This window comes from Tenebrio molitor, chromosome 2 (assembly GCF_963966145.1).
Source record: "Tenebrio molitor chromosome 2, icTenMoli1.1, whole genome shotgun sequence".
NCBI lineage: Eukaryota > Metazoa > Arthropoda > Insecta > Coleoptera > Tenebrionidae > Tenebrio > Tenebrio molitor.
Window position 1 is genome coordinate 28,977,905 of NC_091047.1, and position 22,260 is coordinate 29,000,164.

General features: G+C 33.1%; 1 protein-coding gene and 1 long non-coding RNA gene across 5 annotated transcripts; one reads left to right on the plus strand and one right to left on the minus strand.

Annotated features, from left to right (window-relative positions):
* Positions 1-1,617: 1,617 nt before the first annotated feature.
* Positions 1,618-2,434, plus strand: LOC138123245 (uncharacterized). The gene is made up of 2 exons (XR_011156748.1): positions 1,618-1,879; positions 1,961-2,434. It is a non-coding gene; the product is annotated as an uncharacterized lncRNA (long non-coding RNA).
* Positions 2,114-18,637, minus strand: Swim (Secreted Wg-interacting molecule). Of its 4 annotated transcripts, none has more exons than XM_069037864.1 (8): positions 18,490-18,637; positions 6,102-6,258; positions 5,795-5,975; positions 5,579-5,746; positions 4,239-4,427; positions 3,857-4,191; positions 3,577-3,728; positions 2,114-2,707 (listed from the first exon to the last, which is right to left on the minus strand). In XM_069037864.1, the coding sequence occupies exons 2-8, from the start codon at positions 6,256-6,258 to the stop codon at positions 2,540-2,542; spliced, it is 1,350 nt and encodes a 449-aa protein (XP_068893965.1). In that variant the 5' UTR covers positions 18,490-18,637; the 3' UTR covers positions 2,114-2,539. The 4 variants fall into 4 exon arrangements, with proteins under 4 accessions (XP_068893965.1, XP_068893961.1, XP_068893964.1 ...); XM_069037860.1 differs by having other exon boundaries at positions 5,795-6,005; XM_069037863.1 differs by having other exon boundaries at positions 5,795-6,005; positions 6,102-6,272; positions 18,490-18,617.
* Positions 18,638-22,260: the final 3,623 nt, after the last annotated feature.

The window sequence follows — 22,260 nt, forward strand, 5'->3', positions numbered from 1 at the left end:
AATCCAAAATTTTTCTTGGTAATGTTCATGATTCAGTTTTTAAATAACTGCTTATCTTCATGTGAAATTTTCTTCGGGCAATAGTCCTTATATCCCTCGTATACGCCACATACAATCTGGTATTTGGGGCGCACTAGGTATGTATATAACTAATGAGTATTCCACTAGTGGTCGAGGTGAATATTTTAAACAAACCTTGATTATTATTTAAGGAAATCATTACTTTCTTAGGAACAATGAACAATGAAATCATGTGTAACGCAGATTTGCGAACTAGCTTTGAAATTTTTTATTTTAAACATTGATTTGGTTCACTGAATAGTCTGTTGAATACAACTTGTAGTCAAAGATAGTAGGATATTTTTCCGATGGTATCACTCATGGTCATTACGCTTTCGAACACCATTCGTGCTACGCACTCATGGTGTTCATAAAGCAAATGACCATTCGTGATACCATCACAAAAATATTCGACAATCTTTGTCCACTCGTGGTATTATAACTACTGAATATACAATGCGTTCGTAAAGTTCGAAATAAATTCGATAAAACTGTAAGTTTTAATTTCTGAGAAAAATTCTCGAACTTTGCTTTTAAAAAGTGCAGCGAATTCTCTGCCGCAAATCTCCTAATTGTTTGGTCTATTAAAATAAACCTTCGATATTAACTAAACCCATAGAAAAAGAACCTTAAAAATTAAATTAAAGTTTTGAAATAAAAATTGTCATTTTCTTTAAAAAAATGTTACGTAAGGTACGTAGAGGGTAAGGTACCAGTTTTCAGTTTAGAAAATGATGTGCTACAGGACAAAAGAAATTAATAAACCACAAAGAATGACAGAAGAAATTTTTATATTTAATCAGATAGCTCACGATTGTGACGCTAACAAAAAGTTGGAAGTAGCAACTAACAGGATAATAAATTGTTTCCCATTATGAAAACAATTGTTATGTAAAAAATGTGTTTACATCTGTGGCAATAGATTAGCACCTAGATATCTTTTAGGAAAGGATTTTCGTTTGAAACGCTAGTTGTGCCAAAGAATGTTATACCTACCTACTCGTAGATGTTATAAGCAGGAGGTTGAATATCCACGTTTGTTTGTCAAAAACGAGTGTTTTTGTGGAAAAAAATAATAAATTTTTATTAGTGTGATCACTTGATCAGATATGAAAAGCACTTCACATGTGATGAGCCCATCTAACAGTTTTTTTTATACAGATATGAACCAAATTTGTTACCATTTTCCTACATATTGCAGAATATTCTTTTGAATACATTAAGGAGGATCCATAATTGCTAGTATTTAGTGTTTGACATGTAAGTATTTTTTTTTAATTGAAAACAGCTATACCACTGTCGCATTTTTTTAATAATCGGACCTCCTGTATTGTTTGTAGTGTCTTCAGCGATCTATCTCGTTAGTAATTTATTTCAAACAGCGAGCGAAATTTTGACGTTGCATTTATGCATTGGAAGTTTTGAAGTGTTTATTAATATGAAGCATATAAACTAAGCAAAAATGAATAGGGAATTTTTCCATTTTTGAATTTTTTATGAATACAGTTTAAAATTTGTAATGAAATGTGCTAGAAATATAAATATATACACATCAAATGTAATGTTTCAAGTACCTGTAACATTTAAAATGTATCTAGTGTTTAAGAATAGGTACATGGGAGGATTGGGGGAATTATTTTGCTTTCCAAGAAATATTGTGCAATTCCCTATTCATTTTTGCCTAGTTTATTTCTTGACGGTAAATCCAGCTCCTGTTAAAAAATTATTAATAAGAACCAATAATTACAACCCTAATAAGTACATATAACATTATTTTAGGTGCACGTCTGCATTGTTGATAAAACCCTTCAATATTAACGTGACTTTTAATCTAGAAATCTCTTATTTACCACACTGTGTAAGCTTTCTAAAACTACCTAATTATCATTTATGCTTGCAGCAACTCATATTTTTGAACATTACACCGCTATCCTCGAACTTGTGATTTGCGACACAAAACCAACCATGACATTTAAAATACAACAATTATTTGTTTTGCTTTATTGTCTTTACTTAACGCATTGAAAAGGGCATCAAAAGAAAACACTCATCATATTTGTTAAAATTCTAATCGTTTAAACATATAAAAATATATTATGAATTTATATCAGCACATGAGAACGGTATTACTTATTGTTGCTACAACTGGTACATCTACAGACATTCAATATCATTAGTATTCACACGTAAATAATGTAATGTCAGAAGTGACGGTGATCCTCCATTCATGATGATGCGTCATTAAAAAATCCATAAATTAGAATGTCTTCACATTCATTTTTATGATTGTTTACGCCTGGGCAATCCTCCGAACAGTTCACCGTCACCAAATAAATTACAATAAATATTAACATACGAGACATAATTTTAACAACAATATGCAGATTTGGTCAGAACACATAACATGGCAGTTACGAAGTAAAATGGCAAATTTTCGGATCCAAGTGCATTTGCTACGGCGCAAAAACTGGTGAATTTTCTATTTCGGGTAGCGGATCCGTCTGATTTCGTTGTTCAGAAGGAGTTTGTTCTCGATTTCGGGCCAAGTACCCAAAACGAACGACTCGATTTCGCACTCGTTGGTCCCTCTGGCGATTTTGAAGTAGCCGTTGTCTCCCCAAAGTCGGCCCCAGCTGTTCGCCACTTTCTGCAATCGAACAGTTACACCAACAAATTTTTAATGGGAAAAATTTTATAAATCGATTTTTGCAAAAAAAAAATAGGGGTGGTGGTTGAGTAGGAAATAGAAAAAACTGCAATGGTCAGGCTCGCGCCAGGGCAGGGCAGGATAGAACAGGTCAGGTCAGGTCAGTCTGTGTTGGCTGTACATGTTCTTCCAGGAAAAAAAGTAAAAAAGTTTAGCAATAAACAGAGTAGACCTAACGTTAGTTTGACTGAGTTAGGTAAAGTGGCCCTTGTGCAAGGAAGAGATATCAGCAGAACTTCTGTGGAAGGATGCCCCATGCACAAGGAAGAGAGAAGATCAGCAGGGCCCTTGCGGAACGATAAAAGAAAATCAGCACGGCCCCCTCCTCGCGCAAGCATAAGAGAAAATTAGCATAAAAACCTGCAAGAAGCACCTCCGATACCAGAATCCCATATAGGTGATTCTCGCAAGTACAACCTATTAAATCTGCAAACAAGCTCAACAACTCGATCGTTTGGATTAAATGCAGAAATAGTAGAAACAACACCAAAACGCTGTTTTCTTTAATGTTTAATGGAAAAATTTCACCTTGGACATCGTGTTCGAGATTATATCGATAAAACGGTTACGGAAAACCAAAAAAAAAAGTTAAAGCAACTGTTTCTCAAAGATGGGTGACCCACAAGATGATCAACCAAAGTTGTGTAAAACGAAAGAAGTAAATTGCGATGTTTAGAAACATGTGCACCCAGTTTCTTGGTGATTAATAAAGTTAAGGGACTGTGTAGAGTCGGTGAGTACCTATTGTTTTGATTAATTCGAAAAGCATATGTGGTAAAAAATTATGTTTTAGTGTAGTAAAGTCTCACCCAGTATTTTTTGACTCCTTGAGAGGTGTACTCCTCGCCCCAGCCGACGATTCTGACGGAGTGGTAGCCGGTGCGGTCGGCGGATGACAGAGGGGAGTGCTTGTAGATGCCGGTCTTGTAGGTGAAGAAGTCGTGGTATACTTTCATGGTGGCTGAAAAAAAATCGATCAATTTTACGTTAAAAATATTTTCATTTAATCTGGAAACGAGAGAAAACGTATTATTGAATTTGGTCCTTCGAGTCGGATCTTCGCACAATATTTCACTTCAAGTTTTTTACCTTGAACGGGTCCGGATGTCATAATGTCGTGCATAATGTCGGTTTCGTTTCCGATCCTGTACGCCGGAGCTACCTTGTACTTCGACTTTCTGTCCACAAGCTCGGGAAGTTTGCATTTGGCTTCAGCCAGACCGCCCTTCCTCAGCACTTTACACTTTTCATTGCTGGCCGTGTATGGAAAGCATTGCTCGTCCACAAGCCCGAATTTGCGAATGTACGACCAAGCCCTGTCTAAGTAGCCCCCGTTGCAACTCTGCTGTCCTCTGATGTCGCAAGAGACCAAGTGTTGGGCGCTCAACATTATCTGCTCGCGGCCTTTCGACAAGATGGCGAATCTGGAATCGCTCTGTTATGAAATGGGAGTTGGAGATGAGGGTGTTACCTGTCCGAGGCCACGGCCGCGGTGGAGATGGCCCAAGAGGAACCGCACCAGCCTTGGTCTTGGATGCCGGATATCCATCGGGGCCACTTCATTTCGGATTCGAACTCGCGGGGGAAACTCTGGGGGTCGTAGGTGTGACGGACGGGGGTCATTTTCATTACGAAGCGCTGGGGCTGGAGGGTGCCCAACCTTAAGCGAAGTTAAACAAAGAGCTGATTACTCGAACAACAACAACAATTTAATTATAATAACAGCCAAGGAGTTAATTAATATACCGGTTACGCCACATGTTTGGCAAAATGTCTGCAGAAACAACAGAACATCACAAACAAAGTGATGACAATTATTATTGTCGTTTAAAAGCTTGCACAAGTAACTTTTATTTAGGGCGACGGATCTGTCACATAAATTTCTAAAGTTTTTATCTCACGTCTCACAATAAGAAACACTTCTTGCATAGCATCTGCATGATTACAAAACAAGAAGATGACTAAGTTGGCAAAGCATGCAGACTTGCAGTCACGTTTGGAGAGGCTCACCAAAATCATTCAAATGCAATTTTTTTTTGTATGAAAGAACGTTCAAATGTTCGCTAGATTTCACGTCTTGGAATTTTTATGCCATCCATAAGTATAAAAACAAATTATTTTTAATGGATTCTAGCAAAAACTGATTTAAAAAAAAAAAAAAATTTGTAAAAGAGTACTACAGTAGTACTATGCAATGTTGTTGCTGTATCCAATTTAACCAAAAAAATGTTATATAGAAATGCTGTTACAAAAAAATTGTTTGAAAATAGTATATTAAAGAACAAGTTTTATAAGGGTGATGCACGAGTCCCAGGTGTAGAAAACGAGTCGTAGAGGAGTTTTCTATGGGACGAGTGCGCCAATGCCCTTATAAAACGAGTTTTTTTTATGTTATTTTTTAGAATTTGCACCCTTGTTTTAATTTTTAAATAAAAAAAATCAATTTTCAAATTCTAGGGAATTTCATATTATGTAATTGGTAATTCAAGGTAACGGATGCAACTAGATCTGCAATAGATGTTAAAAAGTAGAGTTTGAATGTTAGTATTAGAAGTTTTTTAGTGTAAATGACAATAATATGTACACTGAAATATTGATTAAAAAATTCTTAGAGATCTATTAAACCACGAGTGCTTTAATAGATAGCCATAAACGATTCCAACTTGAATACAATAATAGACCAGAGGCAGTAGGACTACAAATTAAATTCAAAATACATTAATGGAACCACCAAAAATATTTGGAAAAGTTATAAAGACTTTTGGAATATGTAATCGAAAAATAGAAAAATCTAATAGATTATTTGTTCACCTGAGTTTAATGCCTTCTTCGAGCGTCCTACCCCAGAACTCGGAGTAATTGGAAGCGGTCCAACCATTGCTGGGGTCACTGTTGATGGCATCAGTAATCGTGGGCTCTATAATACACCTGTGCTGCTCGCAGAGCATATCTCCCGACATACCCACCCGTTCGCATTTGCTAGAAAACACCTTGTAACGACGCAACCCCTTAATCAGCTCTACTCACCAAACGTTACAATTTTTCTTCAACTGTTTGCCAATCGGATAGACAGTACCCTCGTAGGTGCACCCTATAATGGGAGCCGCTATCGGCGGTGGCGTGACTCCTCGACAGTGCGACCAGAAATCGGGACAACAATCCTCGTTTCTTGTGCGATTGCAAAAATCGTCACAATAACACAAGGTACCTTTATTGACAAAAGGGACTTCGTTATTGCCTGTAATTTTAACGGGACTTTGTGCCAAGTGCCTTGAAAGGTTGAAAGCTTGGCCTTGGATGTGTGAGCACTTAGCTGTTTTGGACAGGGACTTACCTAAAATTGGAACGGAACAGTCGTCTTGTCTACCGGGGCAGCATCCACGTTGGCGGCAGTAAGGGCCGGGGAGATCGAAGTAGTCGTCCATGAGGGCGGACCCCACGGCTATTATGGTAATAGCGACAAGGCCGCGTGTCCAATTTGTGAGTGCCATCTGAAAAAATAATCCTGTGAAACATGATGGATAGATTAATTGTGTAAAGAAATATTCCTAATGAAGTTATAACAACAAAAGTAGATATTGTAAACATTAAAGTGACTTTGATGATATTTTCCAAAAAGGTAAAAAGTTTAAAAAATCACAAATATGGACTTAAAGGCTAAACAAAACGGTGAAGATGTTAGAAAAGTGCAAAATGGTTAAATAAGAATAAGTAAGGATAAGTGAGTAAATTTCATAAGATTTTCTTTTTTAAAAGTATTTCTGATGCTCAATCGGTTCCATCAAATTCAATAATGTTAGAAGCTTTAGCTTTAATCTTGTTGGATGTTGTTTTTTAGTTTTACAACACAATACTGTAAAAAAAGGAAATTAAAGAAAACGTTTAATAGTTATTTACATTAGAGTGCGGTGTATTTTATATCGCGACAACTAGGTTTCAGGCACGAAGCGAAGCCGAGTGCCTGTTTAGTTGAAACGATTAAACACTCAGAAATGTTTAAAAAAAAATCAAGCAAATTTTCACGGAGAAGCTTAACTTTGTTTTTCAGACAATGTACATAATTATCTTTTTTCTCTAATTGTGTCAACATATCTTTTTTAATAATTAATTCTTTTTAGTTGTCACCTAAAATGTTTACTTTTATTTTTCCTTTGTAAACGACGTTATGTTTCCAAAGACAACTATTTACTCTAATATTTTCAAGGCAAAAAAGAATTTAGAATGAAAGATTAAAAAAATATAAATTTACCCCAATAAATAAATTAAATCAAAATAAAAACATTACAAACCATAAATTAAAGTTTTAAAATTAATTTTATTTTTTTAATTACCAATAAATAATGTTAATCTTGACACTAAAACACTTTAAAAACACGTTTACATAATTTTAATTACGTTCTGTAGAATTCCATAATCCGACTTTACAAACGTAAACGTACGTAAACCTGTAAACAGTTTTTTTAAAAAATAATTCAAAATATGTAGTTAAGAAAAAATTCCAATCCAAAAACTAAATATTTACTTCATTATTATTGTAAGCATTTTACTGTTTCAAATTTTTACAGTGATTTCTTCTTTAACACGATAAATATTTCATTCTAAAAATAAAATGAAAGATAAATGAGAACCAAAAATGTGCACGTCCATTTAGTGTGTAATCCTTTTTTTTGTGAAAAATCACTTAAAATGTTTGAAAGAAAATTGCAACTTAAAAAAAATAACTGACACATCCTGTATGTAGAAAACTAAAACCACCGGTTCATGTCTTGTGAATATTGTACAAATGGATGATATCCAGCTGTTTAAATTTGACAAGGAACAGATCGTTGCGTTTGTAGTGAAAATAAAACAGAAAAAGTGTTATCTGGTGCTATTATTTATAAGAGATTCATTGCAGACTAGAATTTCAGCGAAAGGAATCCAGGCGCGGAGAAATCAGGACGAAACGATGTCTTCTTCAGGCTCGATAGACACCAGGATAATACTTTTTTACAATAAATGCACCATTACTAAGCTTCGGATTAATCTAGTGAAAGTAAATAAATAGAAACCAGTGGCGCCAGACTCTCTAATCGAAAAATTCCTTTTATAGCGCAAATGGCCTCCATGGTTAAAAAAAAGTATATAACCGACTTGTCCTACAATTTTCAAAAAAAGATTGTCGAGAGTTCGATTGATTAAGTAATAATCGACGCGGCTATTAATTTCAATAAAAAAAAATGCCAAGTCACATCAAATCAAAAGTATTTCGTTAAAATGTAATAAAACCAGAATCTTTAATTGAGTCGTTTAGCGTGGTGACAATGTGTTGTAAAATGATGTCATTTTTGAGAGTAATTGTTGCGTATTTTTTACAGCTGTAAATAGCTGAAATGCCACTTATTAGAGAATTATTAAAATACATGAATTTATCCTTCAGAAATTTTCGTTATGTTAATTTGGCCACATTTTGACACCCGATCCACTTCGCTCCATTATCTCAATAAATCGTCTTTATGGCTTAAAACCGCATTACGATCGGAATATTTCCACTCTGACCTAATTCGATATGCAAATCCCTCGAGATAGGTGTGATCCGATCTACGAAGTATTAAGTAAAACGTCCGACATCAAGGCCGATTTCGTCGGCTTTAGAGAACGAGGCCTCCGCGCCGTCCGCATCTTTTCCAACGAAGAAGTCGCCACCGAGCCCCGCCGATATAGATTTCTTGGAGTGTCTTTGAACTTGTGTAATGGTTTCGCGATAAAAATACGCCAGCAGTCGCATAAATCCGGAGTAATTGCAATATGAAGCCTGTCGCTGTGTTTATTTTTGAGTTGGCAAAAATAGGACAATGCAGTTTATCTTGGACGTTATCGATGCAATGGTAAACCGAGAGCTTGATAAATTGGAAGCTCTTGGCATTGGCTGTCACCGTGTTTTGACGGCACCCACACCCACCTTCAGGTGTGCATCGTTAATTATTTCTTGAATTCCTAACGAATTACAGTGTCAAAAACACGTGTTCGATTATGTAAACAACAGGAGCGAGGAATGCTGAACGTTTTTCAAAAGGTGAGGACAACTGGGAAAAAATCGAGAGGAAAGATTGCGATTTGGGAGAAAACAGGTGCAAGATGAGATTTATTAATGAGGTTCTGGCACAGAGCGAGACCAACGTAAAGGTTAAAATTTTCTTCTTCGACGTAAGAGTTTTACTTTCGTTTTTAAAAAAGATATTTTGCAAATTTTTGAAAACAACATTTCTTTAATTATGTAATCTTAGAGTTTACAGAAAAGAATACTTATAAAAAAATCAATTTATAAATAATGTATAAAATATAATTTATAAAAATGCGACGACTAAAAATAAAATTTTCAAAATTAAGAATTGGGTAAAAATACATAAATCTAAAAGGAGAAATTTTAAAAATCATAATCAAAAACTCGCAATCTCCAATCTCTTCCAATTATCTAATTCAGATTAGGTACATTCTTTTTACAGATCACACTCATTTAATTTTATAAATTAAATTTTAGAAAAACATTGAATTGAATGATACAAGCGTAAAGTCAAAATTTAGTAAACTAAAGTCAAAAGGTGACTCATATCAAAGTTTTAACTTTAAATTTTGTTTAAGATTCTACAAAAAATTTCATCATAAGTATGTACAATTTTATAAAAGAAAAGAATACAGGATTTATATTTAGGTTTTTGTGAATGCATATTACGTTTGTTTGTTTTTTTTTTCTCTTTGGGATATCTATTTATTTACGAAATTTTTTTTCTGTATAGTTTGTACATATATCTATAGCAGAATTTTATTTATTTTCTGTATTAGGATGGCATAATGTTAAATAAAGTACATATTATTTTTCGTATCCCACCTCCACCCGGCGAGTACTGGAGTACATCACTATTACGGATAATACTATCAAGTAATAGTGCAGTGCTTATCAACATAATTACCGGCGTCTCGCCTCCACATTTTGACTTTTTTGTGTTTTATGTTCTGTGTCAATGTTAAGGAATTTCCTCACGATATGACATATTATTATTATTATTATTATACAGACTGTTTCCTAAAAAACGCCGTAAGCCGTAGCTCCGTTATTTATTGTCCGATTTTAATAAACAAAAACAAAACAGTATGTTATACACCAAGGTGGAGAAGTCCCTTCGCTCCTTACATCCCTCGGCACGCCTCGGGGTCGAATCTGGGCGCTCTGGCTATAATCATGAACTTCTCCACCTTGGTGTATAACATACTATTAAAATACAATGTTTAAAAAGAGCTTATATTAATAACATAATTACAAAACATTTTTGTTTTATAATACAAAAATTTCCGATAATATTGCGGAATCTGGAAAAGTGCCCCGAATGCTTGCAGCGTTTCCACGTTGAATGGCAAGGGAAATCCTCTCGAAAAGGAATTTCTTTGATTTTGAATCGCCTGATTCCGCGATAAGTCGGTTTCCGATGACATTAATGAAATCGATGGCTTCTTTGCACCAAGGGCCTAAGGTTTCAAATGCTAAACCTTTAAACACGTAGTTTGACGAAATGATTGAACTATATTTGCTATGTTTGCGTTTGCAAGCCATTTCAGCGGCAATGTTTAAAAAACTAATAATTAGTTTAAAAATAAAAATTTTACTTTTACTTTTCAACAGACGTATTTTTTTATAACCTTTTTGAAGTTTTTAGAACAAAACATTTAAAAAAAATTATAATTAATTTAAATTTGCTTTAATTTTGACAAATATCGATGCATCCAAAAAAAAATGTATATGTATTTAGACACATTTTTTTTAAAGTGACGTCAATTACATATTTTATTTTGGGTATAAATAATTATGGATAAAATTGAAAATAAAAAAAAAGAATTAAATAAAACAGTGTAGTTTCTTGTTAATAAAATTCATCACAAGATCCATTTAAAATAATAATACGTATAAAATTAATTTATTGCGAATTATGAAGCCCATTTTAATATCAAAATGGACACCAAAGCAAAAATCATTCAAGATTTAAAGACCTGACACTCGAATTTAATTTTAGCGATGAAATTGTTTCGAAACACAAAATATAAAATTAACAGGCGTACGTACACAAGTACCACTTTGTCGTATTTTTGAAATGAGTTCAGAATTATTTTTATTCAGAAACTACTCACCTGGCAAGCCTTGCACTCACTCACGCACTCGCAATTTCCCGATTACAATTTAACAAATTCCAATTACTCCTCAACCTGTTTTTCTTTATTTTTCACTAATGTGATTGTGAGGCGATAGTACCGTCACTGTGTTACCGCCGCCCGATGATTGATGATCAAGACGTTCTTCAGCTACCAGCATCCAATTAATGCGCGATAAATCATAAGTTATTTTCCTCACGATGCTAACAATGTATGTTTTTTTTCCAACAAATTTATTTAAAGACGTGAACGAATCATTTCTGCAAACTGCAAAAAAATAAACGCCAGTCCGACACATCAAGTGCATCCACCGTAAATATTTTAAGAAGGTAAAAAAATGTGGGTGAAATGAAAACAAGATTCGCGCACGTCCAAAATAAACATGTTGAATTGAAGATGCTTATGCGAATCCTACGGTGTAATTTATAGCCCCATCTTTAAAAATAACAAAGTGATGCTTAAAAATAGAGCGATAAAAACGAGGATTTTTTCTGTTGAAAAATTCTACGATCTGTTTGATTACGTCCAGTGCAGATTTTATAGACATCAAGGCCGGCCCAAGGCTGTTCCAATAGCTACAAATGTCAACAATAGCTCAATTCGAGCCAAATTTCCGAAGCTGCTTAATGGATGCGCTTGTTAACCTTTCCCGATGACCATCATTACAGAGATTAGGAACGACAGACGCACACAAATGCAGTCTGACAACGAATTAAAAATTTGATTGGGCTGATTGAGCAGCCATCGATCTCGCGACAAAAAAATCCAGTGTACAGTTCGTTTCACGATGAAACGTACAGACAAGCGGCGACTCTCACTGCAGGAATTTAGTATGTCTGACTCTGTATTAGCGAGCTGTTAAAGGTAGGTCAGGGTGGCGATAACTGTGAAATTATCGTCGTTAAAATAACTTCAAATGACCCATTTAATGACATTAAGTAGCAAAACGAACAAGTTTGATGAATGGACAATTACAAATTTAATAATTCTAAAAATAATTAATAGGTTACATAAAACAGTCACTACAGCAGAGGTCATAAGTTTTAATTTACTTGATAAGGGGAACTTTAATTAAATTAAACGAACAGGTTTAAATTTATTGCCGTATTATTAAGTCTTTAAAGTAGTCCTACGTGTTTTTGTTTTTTGGGGGCAAAAACGTCCACATCAGTGTATCATCAGATGTGTACTAAATTTCAAATATCGCAAAATATAAATGTCGTCGTAAATTTTTAGTTATGGAGAGAACCGTGAAATATGAGGATGATCGTTTGAAAGACATCAAACAGTTTGTTACTAGGGCAATTTTATTTATGGCAATTTTTGTTTTAGAGCCTTTGGCAAATTAATTTAATTTTGATATATTTCAAGTGGTAATGTCGTGCTGATTGAATACGTTACTAAAATAATTTTTTTTAAATGTGAAGTGATGACGTCATGGGCGCCACAGATTGTGTTTATTGACTGTTCATCAATGTGTATAACAACATTAACAACTACGACAATATTGATTTCTGAATTGTTTAATCTTTGAATGAAGTGATACTAGCTCTATAAAGCTATATATCGATGTTCATTTAAATCCTCAAAGTAGGCGTTTAAGAGTCGATTGTGAACGCACCACGGATCAAGGATCACCCATCAGCTGTTTAAATCTAACCTCAGTTTTTGCGTTGCTTGTGTTTTTACTCTGCAGACTGACGAACGAGTGGTGCGCTCACAATCGAATCTTCAACTCCAACTTTGAGGATAAATTTAAATAAACACCCGATGTGACTGATAAGATTAGTTCAAATAAGTCACATCTACAACGCAGCCTAGACGCTAGGATCTTTTTTGTTCGACACTGTCAGAATTTAAGAATTTTATCCTGTGGATTTTGATAAATGTCACAACTTGTCAAAACGAAATGTCAAGCTAATTTTAAAGAATTTAAGCGATTTAGCGCCTTTAAAGGGCTCGTCGAACAAAAAAACATTGTATTCAACTCGTTCGGGTGTAAATAGGGCTCTTTTTGGCATGAGTGGGCCAGTTGCAAAAAATCAGATACATATGTACAGCGGCGAGCAAAAAAAGTGAAGCATCAAATTCAAAGACTTTGATGTTTCACTTTTTTTGCTCGCAATAGTACCTACAATGTTTTGAAAAGTTCTGTGCAACATTTCATTTTTTTCTTTCAAAAATGAATTTGAACAAGGTTTATGAATGAATTTTAATTTCCACATTAAACTGTTGGAAACTAAAGTTAAAAGATTCTTGAGAGTAAATTGTTCAATAGTTTTTGCAAAACGAAATGCAAACTTCTATTAATATAAAAAAATTGTGTTTTTTTATATATAAAAAAAAAATGTGTTTTTTTATATATAGCAGCATTTTCTATATTGTACAGAACACAGAAACTTAAAAGCCTTAATTAATACCTTTGATAAATTTTTAAATTTTAACAAAAAAATATGTACAGTCGATGGACAAATAATAATTCAAAATTTACAAATTTCCATCGTTTAATTACGGCTTTATCACAAATAGGTTAACTTTGGTATTATGTATATAGAAACTGACAAATATATTGACAATTCAAGTCTGATTTACATAGATTAAATTTTAAGTGTCCCAGTTTTATTTGTCCAGCGACCGTACATACTTAACTAATTTTTGTTTTGGAATATTTTTTCAAAAACAAAGTTTCCAAAAATACCAAATATGTATTTATTAAAATGAAAATAATTTAATTTTGCAAAAGCAATATTTTTAAAATTTTAAGTAAACTCGTACATTCTTCCAAAAGTCGAAGTTATTTTGTTTTAATATTTAACAAACAATTTTAGTTATTTAAAGAAATAACAACAAAATTAAAAAAAAAATTCCTTCATCATTTTCCTGAAAAATATTTCAGTAGGTATTTTATGTAGGTACTTACCACAAAATTTAAAAATTCTTCTTTTTCATATTTCGGTATAAACTAACAAATATTTTTCTGTTAAGAATAATGATTTGCATAATAAGAGAATTCAACATGTCAGAACGCACTTGCACTTTGAACATTGTGCTGACTGCAGCTGTGAAAATGTAATATCACCATAAAATTAGTAATTAGATTATTAAGAAATGCCCTTCAAAGTTTTAAGAAATTTGATAGAAAAACATTCTTGAAATTCTACTTACGTACTGCAGAAGTGTGTATAAAATTTCTGTGTTGGTATATTATTTTTTTTTATATGTATGTATATGTTACGGACAAAGACGATAAATGGACATTGACGATAACGGCCGGAAAATGACGTGAATGTCCATTTTTCCTGGCGATTATCGATAATGACCGGATATTGACGTTATGGCCCGTGGCGGATAGGCAATGTTATTAAAAATGTCATTTTTATTCTAACGTTAATATCATTGCCCGGTCATTAATGATAATGGCCAAAAACGGCTGGAGAATGTTAATATAGGTTACATGATTATTATTGAAACTATGTATACAATATACTGTTTCTTTAGGTTTTTTTATTTATCAAATGTGTTGAAGTAGGTACTATGTGAAAAAATATTATTCACACTTATTAAATTTTACTTGGTAACGTAAATAAATAAAAAAACTAAAAAAACTACCAAAACAAAGTGAAAAATACTAATTTTTCAAATAATAGGTAGAGTAGTCAAAATTATTCATTTTTGTTGTGGCATGAGAGTGATCCATGGTACTTCGAATTGCAAATTTTTTTGTGCAGCGCGCTTGTACAGGCTGAGCAACAATAACTGTTTCAGTTGGCAATAAAAAAAATTACATGAAATTTTCAAGACTGTGGATTGTACCTATTTCGGTTTGTTTTATTGACACTATTGACAGCTGGTATACATTTCATATTTAAACGTCTTGGTTTTTGTATTCTTTTATTAATAAAATGGTTTTCTCGTTGGAACAAGACATAAAAGTCACCAAAAGTCAACAGAATTTATTGCCAACTCAATCAGTAATTGTTGTTCACACGGTATTATGTTATGTTATGAACTTATGAATTATCAACATTGCCCAAATTGCATGGACATTAACGTTATTGGCCGGTCATTATGGTTAATGTCCAACTTGACTGGCCATTATCGTCATTGACGGGCCAATAACGTTATTGGCCGATTGGCCGAATTATCGTCTTTGACCGTAACATATACACATCAAGACATTTACTTGCACTTTTCTACAAAACAATCAGACCATCGTTGTTAAAGTTCAGTTACTGATGCCTGCACACGTTTTCCAAAATTCACGCGTAGTTCTTTCTTAGAACGTGTTTTCTGAATCTAATTGCAAAATTTTTCTATTATAATTATCTAAACGCTTACATTATATGTTAATCTAATCAAGATTTTTTTTCTATACTTTATACCTTGTTTCATTTTCTAAAATTATAAAAAATTGTTATAATTTATAAGCTTCGTATCCCACCTCCACCCGGCGGCACGGCAATTTTGCCGGAGTACATACACTATTACGGATAATACTATCAAGTAATAGTGCAGTGCTTATCAACATAATTACCGGCGTCTCGCCTCCACATTTTGACTTTTTTGTGTTTTATGTTCTGTGTCAATGTTAAGGAATTTCCTCACGATGTGACATGAGTATAATAATATACCTTTTTGAATTTCAACCACCAATTTGTTGTCTAAATCCAAAATTTTTAAATTTTTAAAAAGAGATTGCGGTACTATTCCTGTTGCTGAAATTATAAATGGTAAAATCGAAATTTTTTCTAAACACCAAAGATTTCTCATAGCAACGGAGAGTTCTAAATATTTATTAATTTTTGTATTATATGTCTGTGTTATATTGTGTGAATTTGGAACAGCTATATCTAAAAGATATGCTTGCTTTTGTTGTTTATTTAAAATAATAATGTCTGGTCTGTTATGCTGAATATGAATGTCGGTTAAAACAGTACGATCAAAATATAATTTGTAATTGTCATTTTCCAAACAACTTTCGGGTTTATAAATATAATGTGGTTGTGTATCCTTTAATAAGTTGAATTTAACTGCTAAATTCATGTGTATAATTTTTGCGAATATATCATATCATGACGTTTTTTATATTCGCTTTGAGCCAAAACGGTGCAAGAAGAAATGATGTGTTCAATGGTTTCCCCTTCAGTTCCGCAAATCCTACATTTATCAATGATCGATTGTAAACCGCATATGTGTTTTTTATAATTTCTTGTATTTATAACACGATCTTGTATTGCAAATATAAAACCCTCAGTCTCAGGATGAATATTTGATTTTTTAAGCCATGCATGAGAAGCTTGAATATTAATTTCTGGTTGTTCTAGTTCTTTAAAATATCTCCCATGTAAAGACTTTTGTTTTATATTTGCTATAGTGTCAGGTATATTTGGCTCAACAATATCTGAAATTATTTTATCGCTTAAATTTAAAGGTGTGTAACCTTTATCCGCTGAAACCAAAGCATTAAAAAAAGTGTTATCACGAGCTCTATTGAGAAAATAATTTTTTAGTGAAGCAATTTGATTATGTTGTAGAATTTCTAGATTTGAAAAACCCCTACCACCATTTTCGCGTGGTAAATTAAATCTTTCAATAGCAGATTTGGGGTGATGTTTACAAAATTTTGTAAAGTAAACATATATTTTTTTATTTCAAGCAAAATTTTATTTTTAACTAATTTATATGATTCTTTTGGTTTTTCTCGTTTGTCAATTGTATTTCACTGTTTATCAAAACTATTTTTTACGTCACTTTGACATTTAATAGAGATAGGAAATAGTTTTGAGACATAGTGAAATACAATAATTGGCAAAAGAGGAAAACCAAAAGAAAAAGTGTATTTAAAGTTAATTTTTCATCTTTATATTCCACATGTTTACTGCAATCGTTTATTATTATTTATTTCTGTATGTGTACATATTTTATGTATTTCAAAATACCACAAAATTTACTGTAAGAAATGGGAACGGATGTGGTGCACCTCATCTTTGATAACCGATCACAATTATTGTAACTTTAACACTTAATAGTTACTAAAAAGTTTGAATGAACTTTTCACTCACAGTAATTGAACTATATTTTTGAAAACAAAATGTCAACATTAAATTTAGAACAATACAAAAATCTTTGTTTAAAAGACAATAGGCACTTTTCAATTGTTTTGAATTTTGATGGGCTCTTCACCAAAATTCTATCGACATAAAATCTTTGATGGCACCGTAAAATTTTTCAAAAATTTCATGGAGTTCGAAGCCGTAAACTTTTACATCGACATTTTATATCCATTACGTAAATAAGTCTCGGCCACTACAATTGTTTGATGGTTTTATAGTCATCTCCAACGTCATAAACATGCATAAACAAAAACATATATTTAGTATCGGAACGATTGCTTGGATGATGATGATAAAACAAACGAAATTTAATCGTCTAAACTGTTGTCATGTTTTGAATCGATTTCGAGAACAATAATAAAGAAAAATTCATGAGAACGATTTAAAAATGCATCCGAACTCCCCCTCACGCGTTATAAAAACGCGACGCATTTAACTGGTAATAATAATTGCAAGAAAAATAAATTTAATCAGTGAATATCGGATGTTAATGACACAAATATTTTACGGCGCGCTCTTTCTATAAATAAGTATTAATCGCAGCAATGTGGAAACAATCGAGGTTTTGAGATTTTCTCATTTTTTAACGTCCCAGTTGGCAATGAAATTTGCAAAAATCCGTGGTGACATTTGGGAAACGCCACGCCGACTGGATGAATTACGACCGGAGCAGTATTTCCACAGCTAAGGTCATTTTTTCGGGAGTTGTCCGACTGGTTTCGAATTTAACCAAGTTTTTTTGCTCCCATCTGTCACATTTTTCGAAAACCGAATCGCACTCTAATATTAAAAATGACTAAGTACTCGACCAAGGTAAATTTAGATTTACAACGAGGTAAGAACCAAATTGGCAAGGTCCGTAGTACCTACCTCCAATAGGCAATTGATCGAAATTTATTTTTAGACGACTGGTACTCGTGTTACAATCAATTTCCTCTTATTTATTTTTTAAGTAGTCGAACGGCCTTAACTCTCGATAGATAAATATTTTTCTGGCTCGATAACGACTCGTTTAGATGGAATTGATGGTACACACTTGTCAAATTAACTACAAATGTGTCGAATTAATTATGCAAATGGACCAGCCTTAAGTCGTGTGTTTTGTAATAATTTGCATAGTGTTAATATAAACAAACATTGTGAAATGAGATAAAACTGAATAAATTCATAAAGGCGAGACAAATAATACATCCGTTAGTCGGTTACGTTGGTATTTTTCTACAACAATAATGTCGATAATGTATCAAATGACGTTTGTCAACAAAAAAATTCTTTTGTAATATTTGGACATGCAATCAGGCGGGTCAGGCAGCGTGCACGACCACCAGAAAACTACAAAAAAAATCTATGAAGAAAAAATAAAATTTTTCCGAAAAAGCTAAATTATTTTCGTAAATTGCGCCAATCTGCAAACAATTGAACACTTACTGGACCGAAGTTGAGCGTCGCCGCCTCGATGCGTTTATCACTTGTTACAAAGTTGTCACAGCCAACTACAATCAACAACTGCTGCAAAGTTTGCCGAGATCTAAGGTAATCCCTGGTTAGCACACCAGCGGTTGCCTATGCACCCATCCTGGATAAAAATAATAATTCTCATTTATATAAAAAAAATTCCCGTTCCACACGCACCGCCCGACGTTATCACCGTCCAAACATTTTTTACTTTCATTGTTTTGGTCCGAACAACCATTTCGTAAATCCACCTTCGTGATAAGAAAAAAAATATTTTCACAGCAAATACCACAGATATCCAACAGATCAAATAATGGTCGCATCGTCGACGTTTGGGATGTCGCTTTCTGGGAAACGTGTGATTTTTTCGAAAAGTCGATGGGGGCCCTAAAATAGTCCACGTGGATTATTTGCGAAAATGAGAAATGAACAATGAATCAAATGCCAGAAAGCTATTTCGAGACGAAAAGCTGAGTTAAAATTAGTCACCGACAATTACGGCCCATAAAGCACCAAGAACCAAGATTCAGAGGGCATCAACAGTTAATCTGCTAATTATAGTCCGCAAAACAATGGTACAAAATCCTAGGTATTGAAAATTTGACAGACGCATCATTTTTTAGAAGATAAGGCCAACATTTGGATTTTAAGTTTTGAAATTTTAAAATTAAGTTTTCCAAAATCAAGAATCTGGATGCATCCACTCTCGCGAGCAAAAAAACTGTTCCTTAAAATCATGCTTTGACGCAAGGGAAAATGCTCCACTGTAAAACGGTCGTAAATATCATAACCTATCATCATGTTGTATGACATTAATTGTCATTTTTTTTAACAATTCAAATTTTTTTGACACTTTGTTAACATGAACATATACAGGGTTATTCTAACTAAATGATTGTAGTCGAAGTAGGCGTGAAAACTGAATGTAAAATTTATGGTTGCCGCTCCACATAAAAAAATCATCAAAATGATGTGTAAAATTGGGTGCAAAACAACTCACTATTTTTAAAATTGATTGTAGAACAACTCAATATTTCTGGATTCAATCGTTAATTTAACAAAAATTAATAAAATCCTCATCACCGCACTTTTTACCTAAAAAATGACAGTGACAGCGACACAACTGACAGTTCACATGAAAGCGGCAAAAACGTAATAACATGGGCATGGCCTTCTTCGACTAAAATCATTTAGAATAACCCTGTACATATAATCAGGCAGGGAAAATGTTTTAATTTGTAACAATCTAACCAAATTTTGAAATGACATTGATGACCAGAATTTTTTTGCTCGCGACAGTTACATAACAACACTTGGCCTAAAAATGCAGTTTGCAATTTTTATTTTTTAAATTTGTCCATTACTCATTGCTACGTTTTTCAGCACAGGGTTGGCTTAACGGCTCGTGTGCCTCTGTGCAATTTAATTAAATTTTGTAAGTCACGTCCCTTAATAATGATGATCTGTGACCTTGAATTTAAACACTGGATAAGTCTGATAAAAATGTATTTCGTCTCACGTTTCTCTACTAGCACTGAATAAAAATGGTATTTTATTTCAGTCACTTACTGTACTTGGCAATTATTAACTGCTGATCGCAATTGTCTGCGATGGCTAATCAGTAAACTGCCGTTAACTGAACAGTTATAATTTTATAACAATTTTTAGAACCGAGTTTCTCGAGAAAATTGCTTTGTGTAATTCATGCAAACGCAAACGTAATCTTCACGAACGAATAAATTTTGAACACTGTTGACCGCGAGACAGAAGTTGGGTCACTGATTGATTCACACAAGGTTAATTGTCATATTAGTCGCGCATTTTTGAGGTTAGGTTGCTTTATTCTATCCATATTTTTATTACTAAGTAATATATTATTGGATCAATGTTAAATCTAACTCAATGAACCACAACAACCATAAATAAGTTATTTTTGAAAGTATTAAATGGATAATTAAAAAATGGTGTACACTTTTGAAAATTGACAAATAATTTTTATGATCTAAGTATCTTTTTTTATATCTCTCTTTTAATATCTTGCAAGTCTAAAAAACTAATATTTTAGTTAATGAATTTACGAGTCAAGGTTATGTATTCGATGATTTTTTAAATATGTACACACAAGATACGCAAACTTTTTTATCTTTCCTTTCTTAAAGACTCCATAATTAATATCTGTATGAGTCAATCTACGAACTGAGTACAGTGCGAACAAAAAAAATAAGTTGCTGTATGTATTTGACAACCATTAAGAGAAATGTTTTTTCGACAACAGCACTATTTAAATTAGTGTTGCCAACTGAACTGCCGACTAGTGCTGAATGGCTTACTCTAATTTTTTTTCGATCGCACAGTATATTACTGGACACCTTCAATATTTTTCAATACAGTTTAGAAGCGACACAAAACGAGTAAATTTTTTGATCTATTTCTTGAAAGTCGATAGCAATCAATATTAGTGTGAGTCAATCTAGGAATCACTTTTTATTTGTCGTGACGAACCGCACTCTCTATTTTATTCGCCCATAGATCGTTTCAACTGTTGTTTTATTAGGTCTTTAGCAGAACAGCAGACAAAATAAATACCAAGAAGACATTTGTCATGTAATAACCAGTACATAATAAGCGTAAACAAGATTTTTTTCAGGTTATATAACGTAATAAAACATGATGCATGTGCTAAATAAACATATGGAATAAATTTTAATTAATATACTTAAGTAGTTTAATAATTATTTATAAAAAATACGCCATCGGAATTTATTACCATGGCTTAGTCCCAATTAAATAACATAGTGGAGTCTTCTCTAGTGATAAATTGCGTTTTAAATAATTTCTTAAGTCTTCAACTTGTTGGAAATTTATTGGGTTCAGCACTGTACAATACTGTAATAATTTATCTCTTTACAATTAGACTTCACACTACCTGTTGCTGTCGAGTTTTATCTTTATCTCGACGTAACACGTAAGTTGGCACTAGATCTTTGGCCGGAACTTTTAGTTTTTCGAATTGCTACAACGTTAGTCATGACCTTCGCTATTTATAATTTATTTTCTAAAATTAGTAACATATCAAGAAAAATTTTTCGTAATTAATTATACAGGAAAAATATTTGTTTACAGCAATAAATTGATGTTATTGCCCTTAAATTAAGAAATTTGTCAAGGCAAGTCAAGGTAAAATCCGTAATTTGTTTCTTGAGATCAAGATGGCTGCGAAAGACTTTTCGGGTAGCTGTACAAACCAACCAGAAAATAAATTTCTGAACTCCAGACTCATTTAGTTAGTCTCGCCGCAGCTGTACAGAGCAGCATATTTAAAATGTAACTTAAATTTTCATCCTGCAATGATGCACTCTTTAGAAAATGCAATTTGCAAAAACAAGAGTTTAATTAAAAGAGGCGTGCGTATCATAAATTGCTTCTTTAATTGCAACATGCAGATTTTTTGTTTCGTTTTTCCGAAATCGATTACTCCGTATTCCTCGAAATTCAGAAATAATGTCTGAGCTTTGTCCGGCAGCTGCGTTGCGATCGGCACATTAAAAAAGCAAAGATTGCATACTTCCAGTCATATGATTGTAATTATATCTAATTGTAAACACGTTTCTATTAAAATTTAACCAGAACTCGAGTAGAATTTAATTGAAGTCATAAATCTAATATTAGTTTAAGAATGTGAGCAAACATCGGTAACACATGCTTAAAAATAGCAAATGTCATAGGTGCATCCGTTTAATTTTT

Coding starts and splice junctions, on each gene's coding strand:
- Swim (XM_069037860.1), bottom strand. CDS start 6,258: ATGGCACTCACAAATTGGACACGCGGCCTTGTCGCTATTACCATAATA. Junction 5,747..5,794: donor AAGAAAAATTGTAACGTTTG/GTGAGTAGAGCT, acceptor GGTGTTTTCTAG/CAAATGCGAACGGGTGGGTA. Junction 4,428..5,578: donor GAAGAAGGCATTAAACTCAG/GTGAACAAATAA, acceptor ACTTCGCTTAAG/GTTGGGCACCCTCCAGCCCC.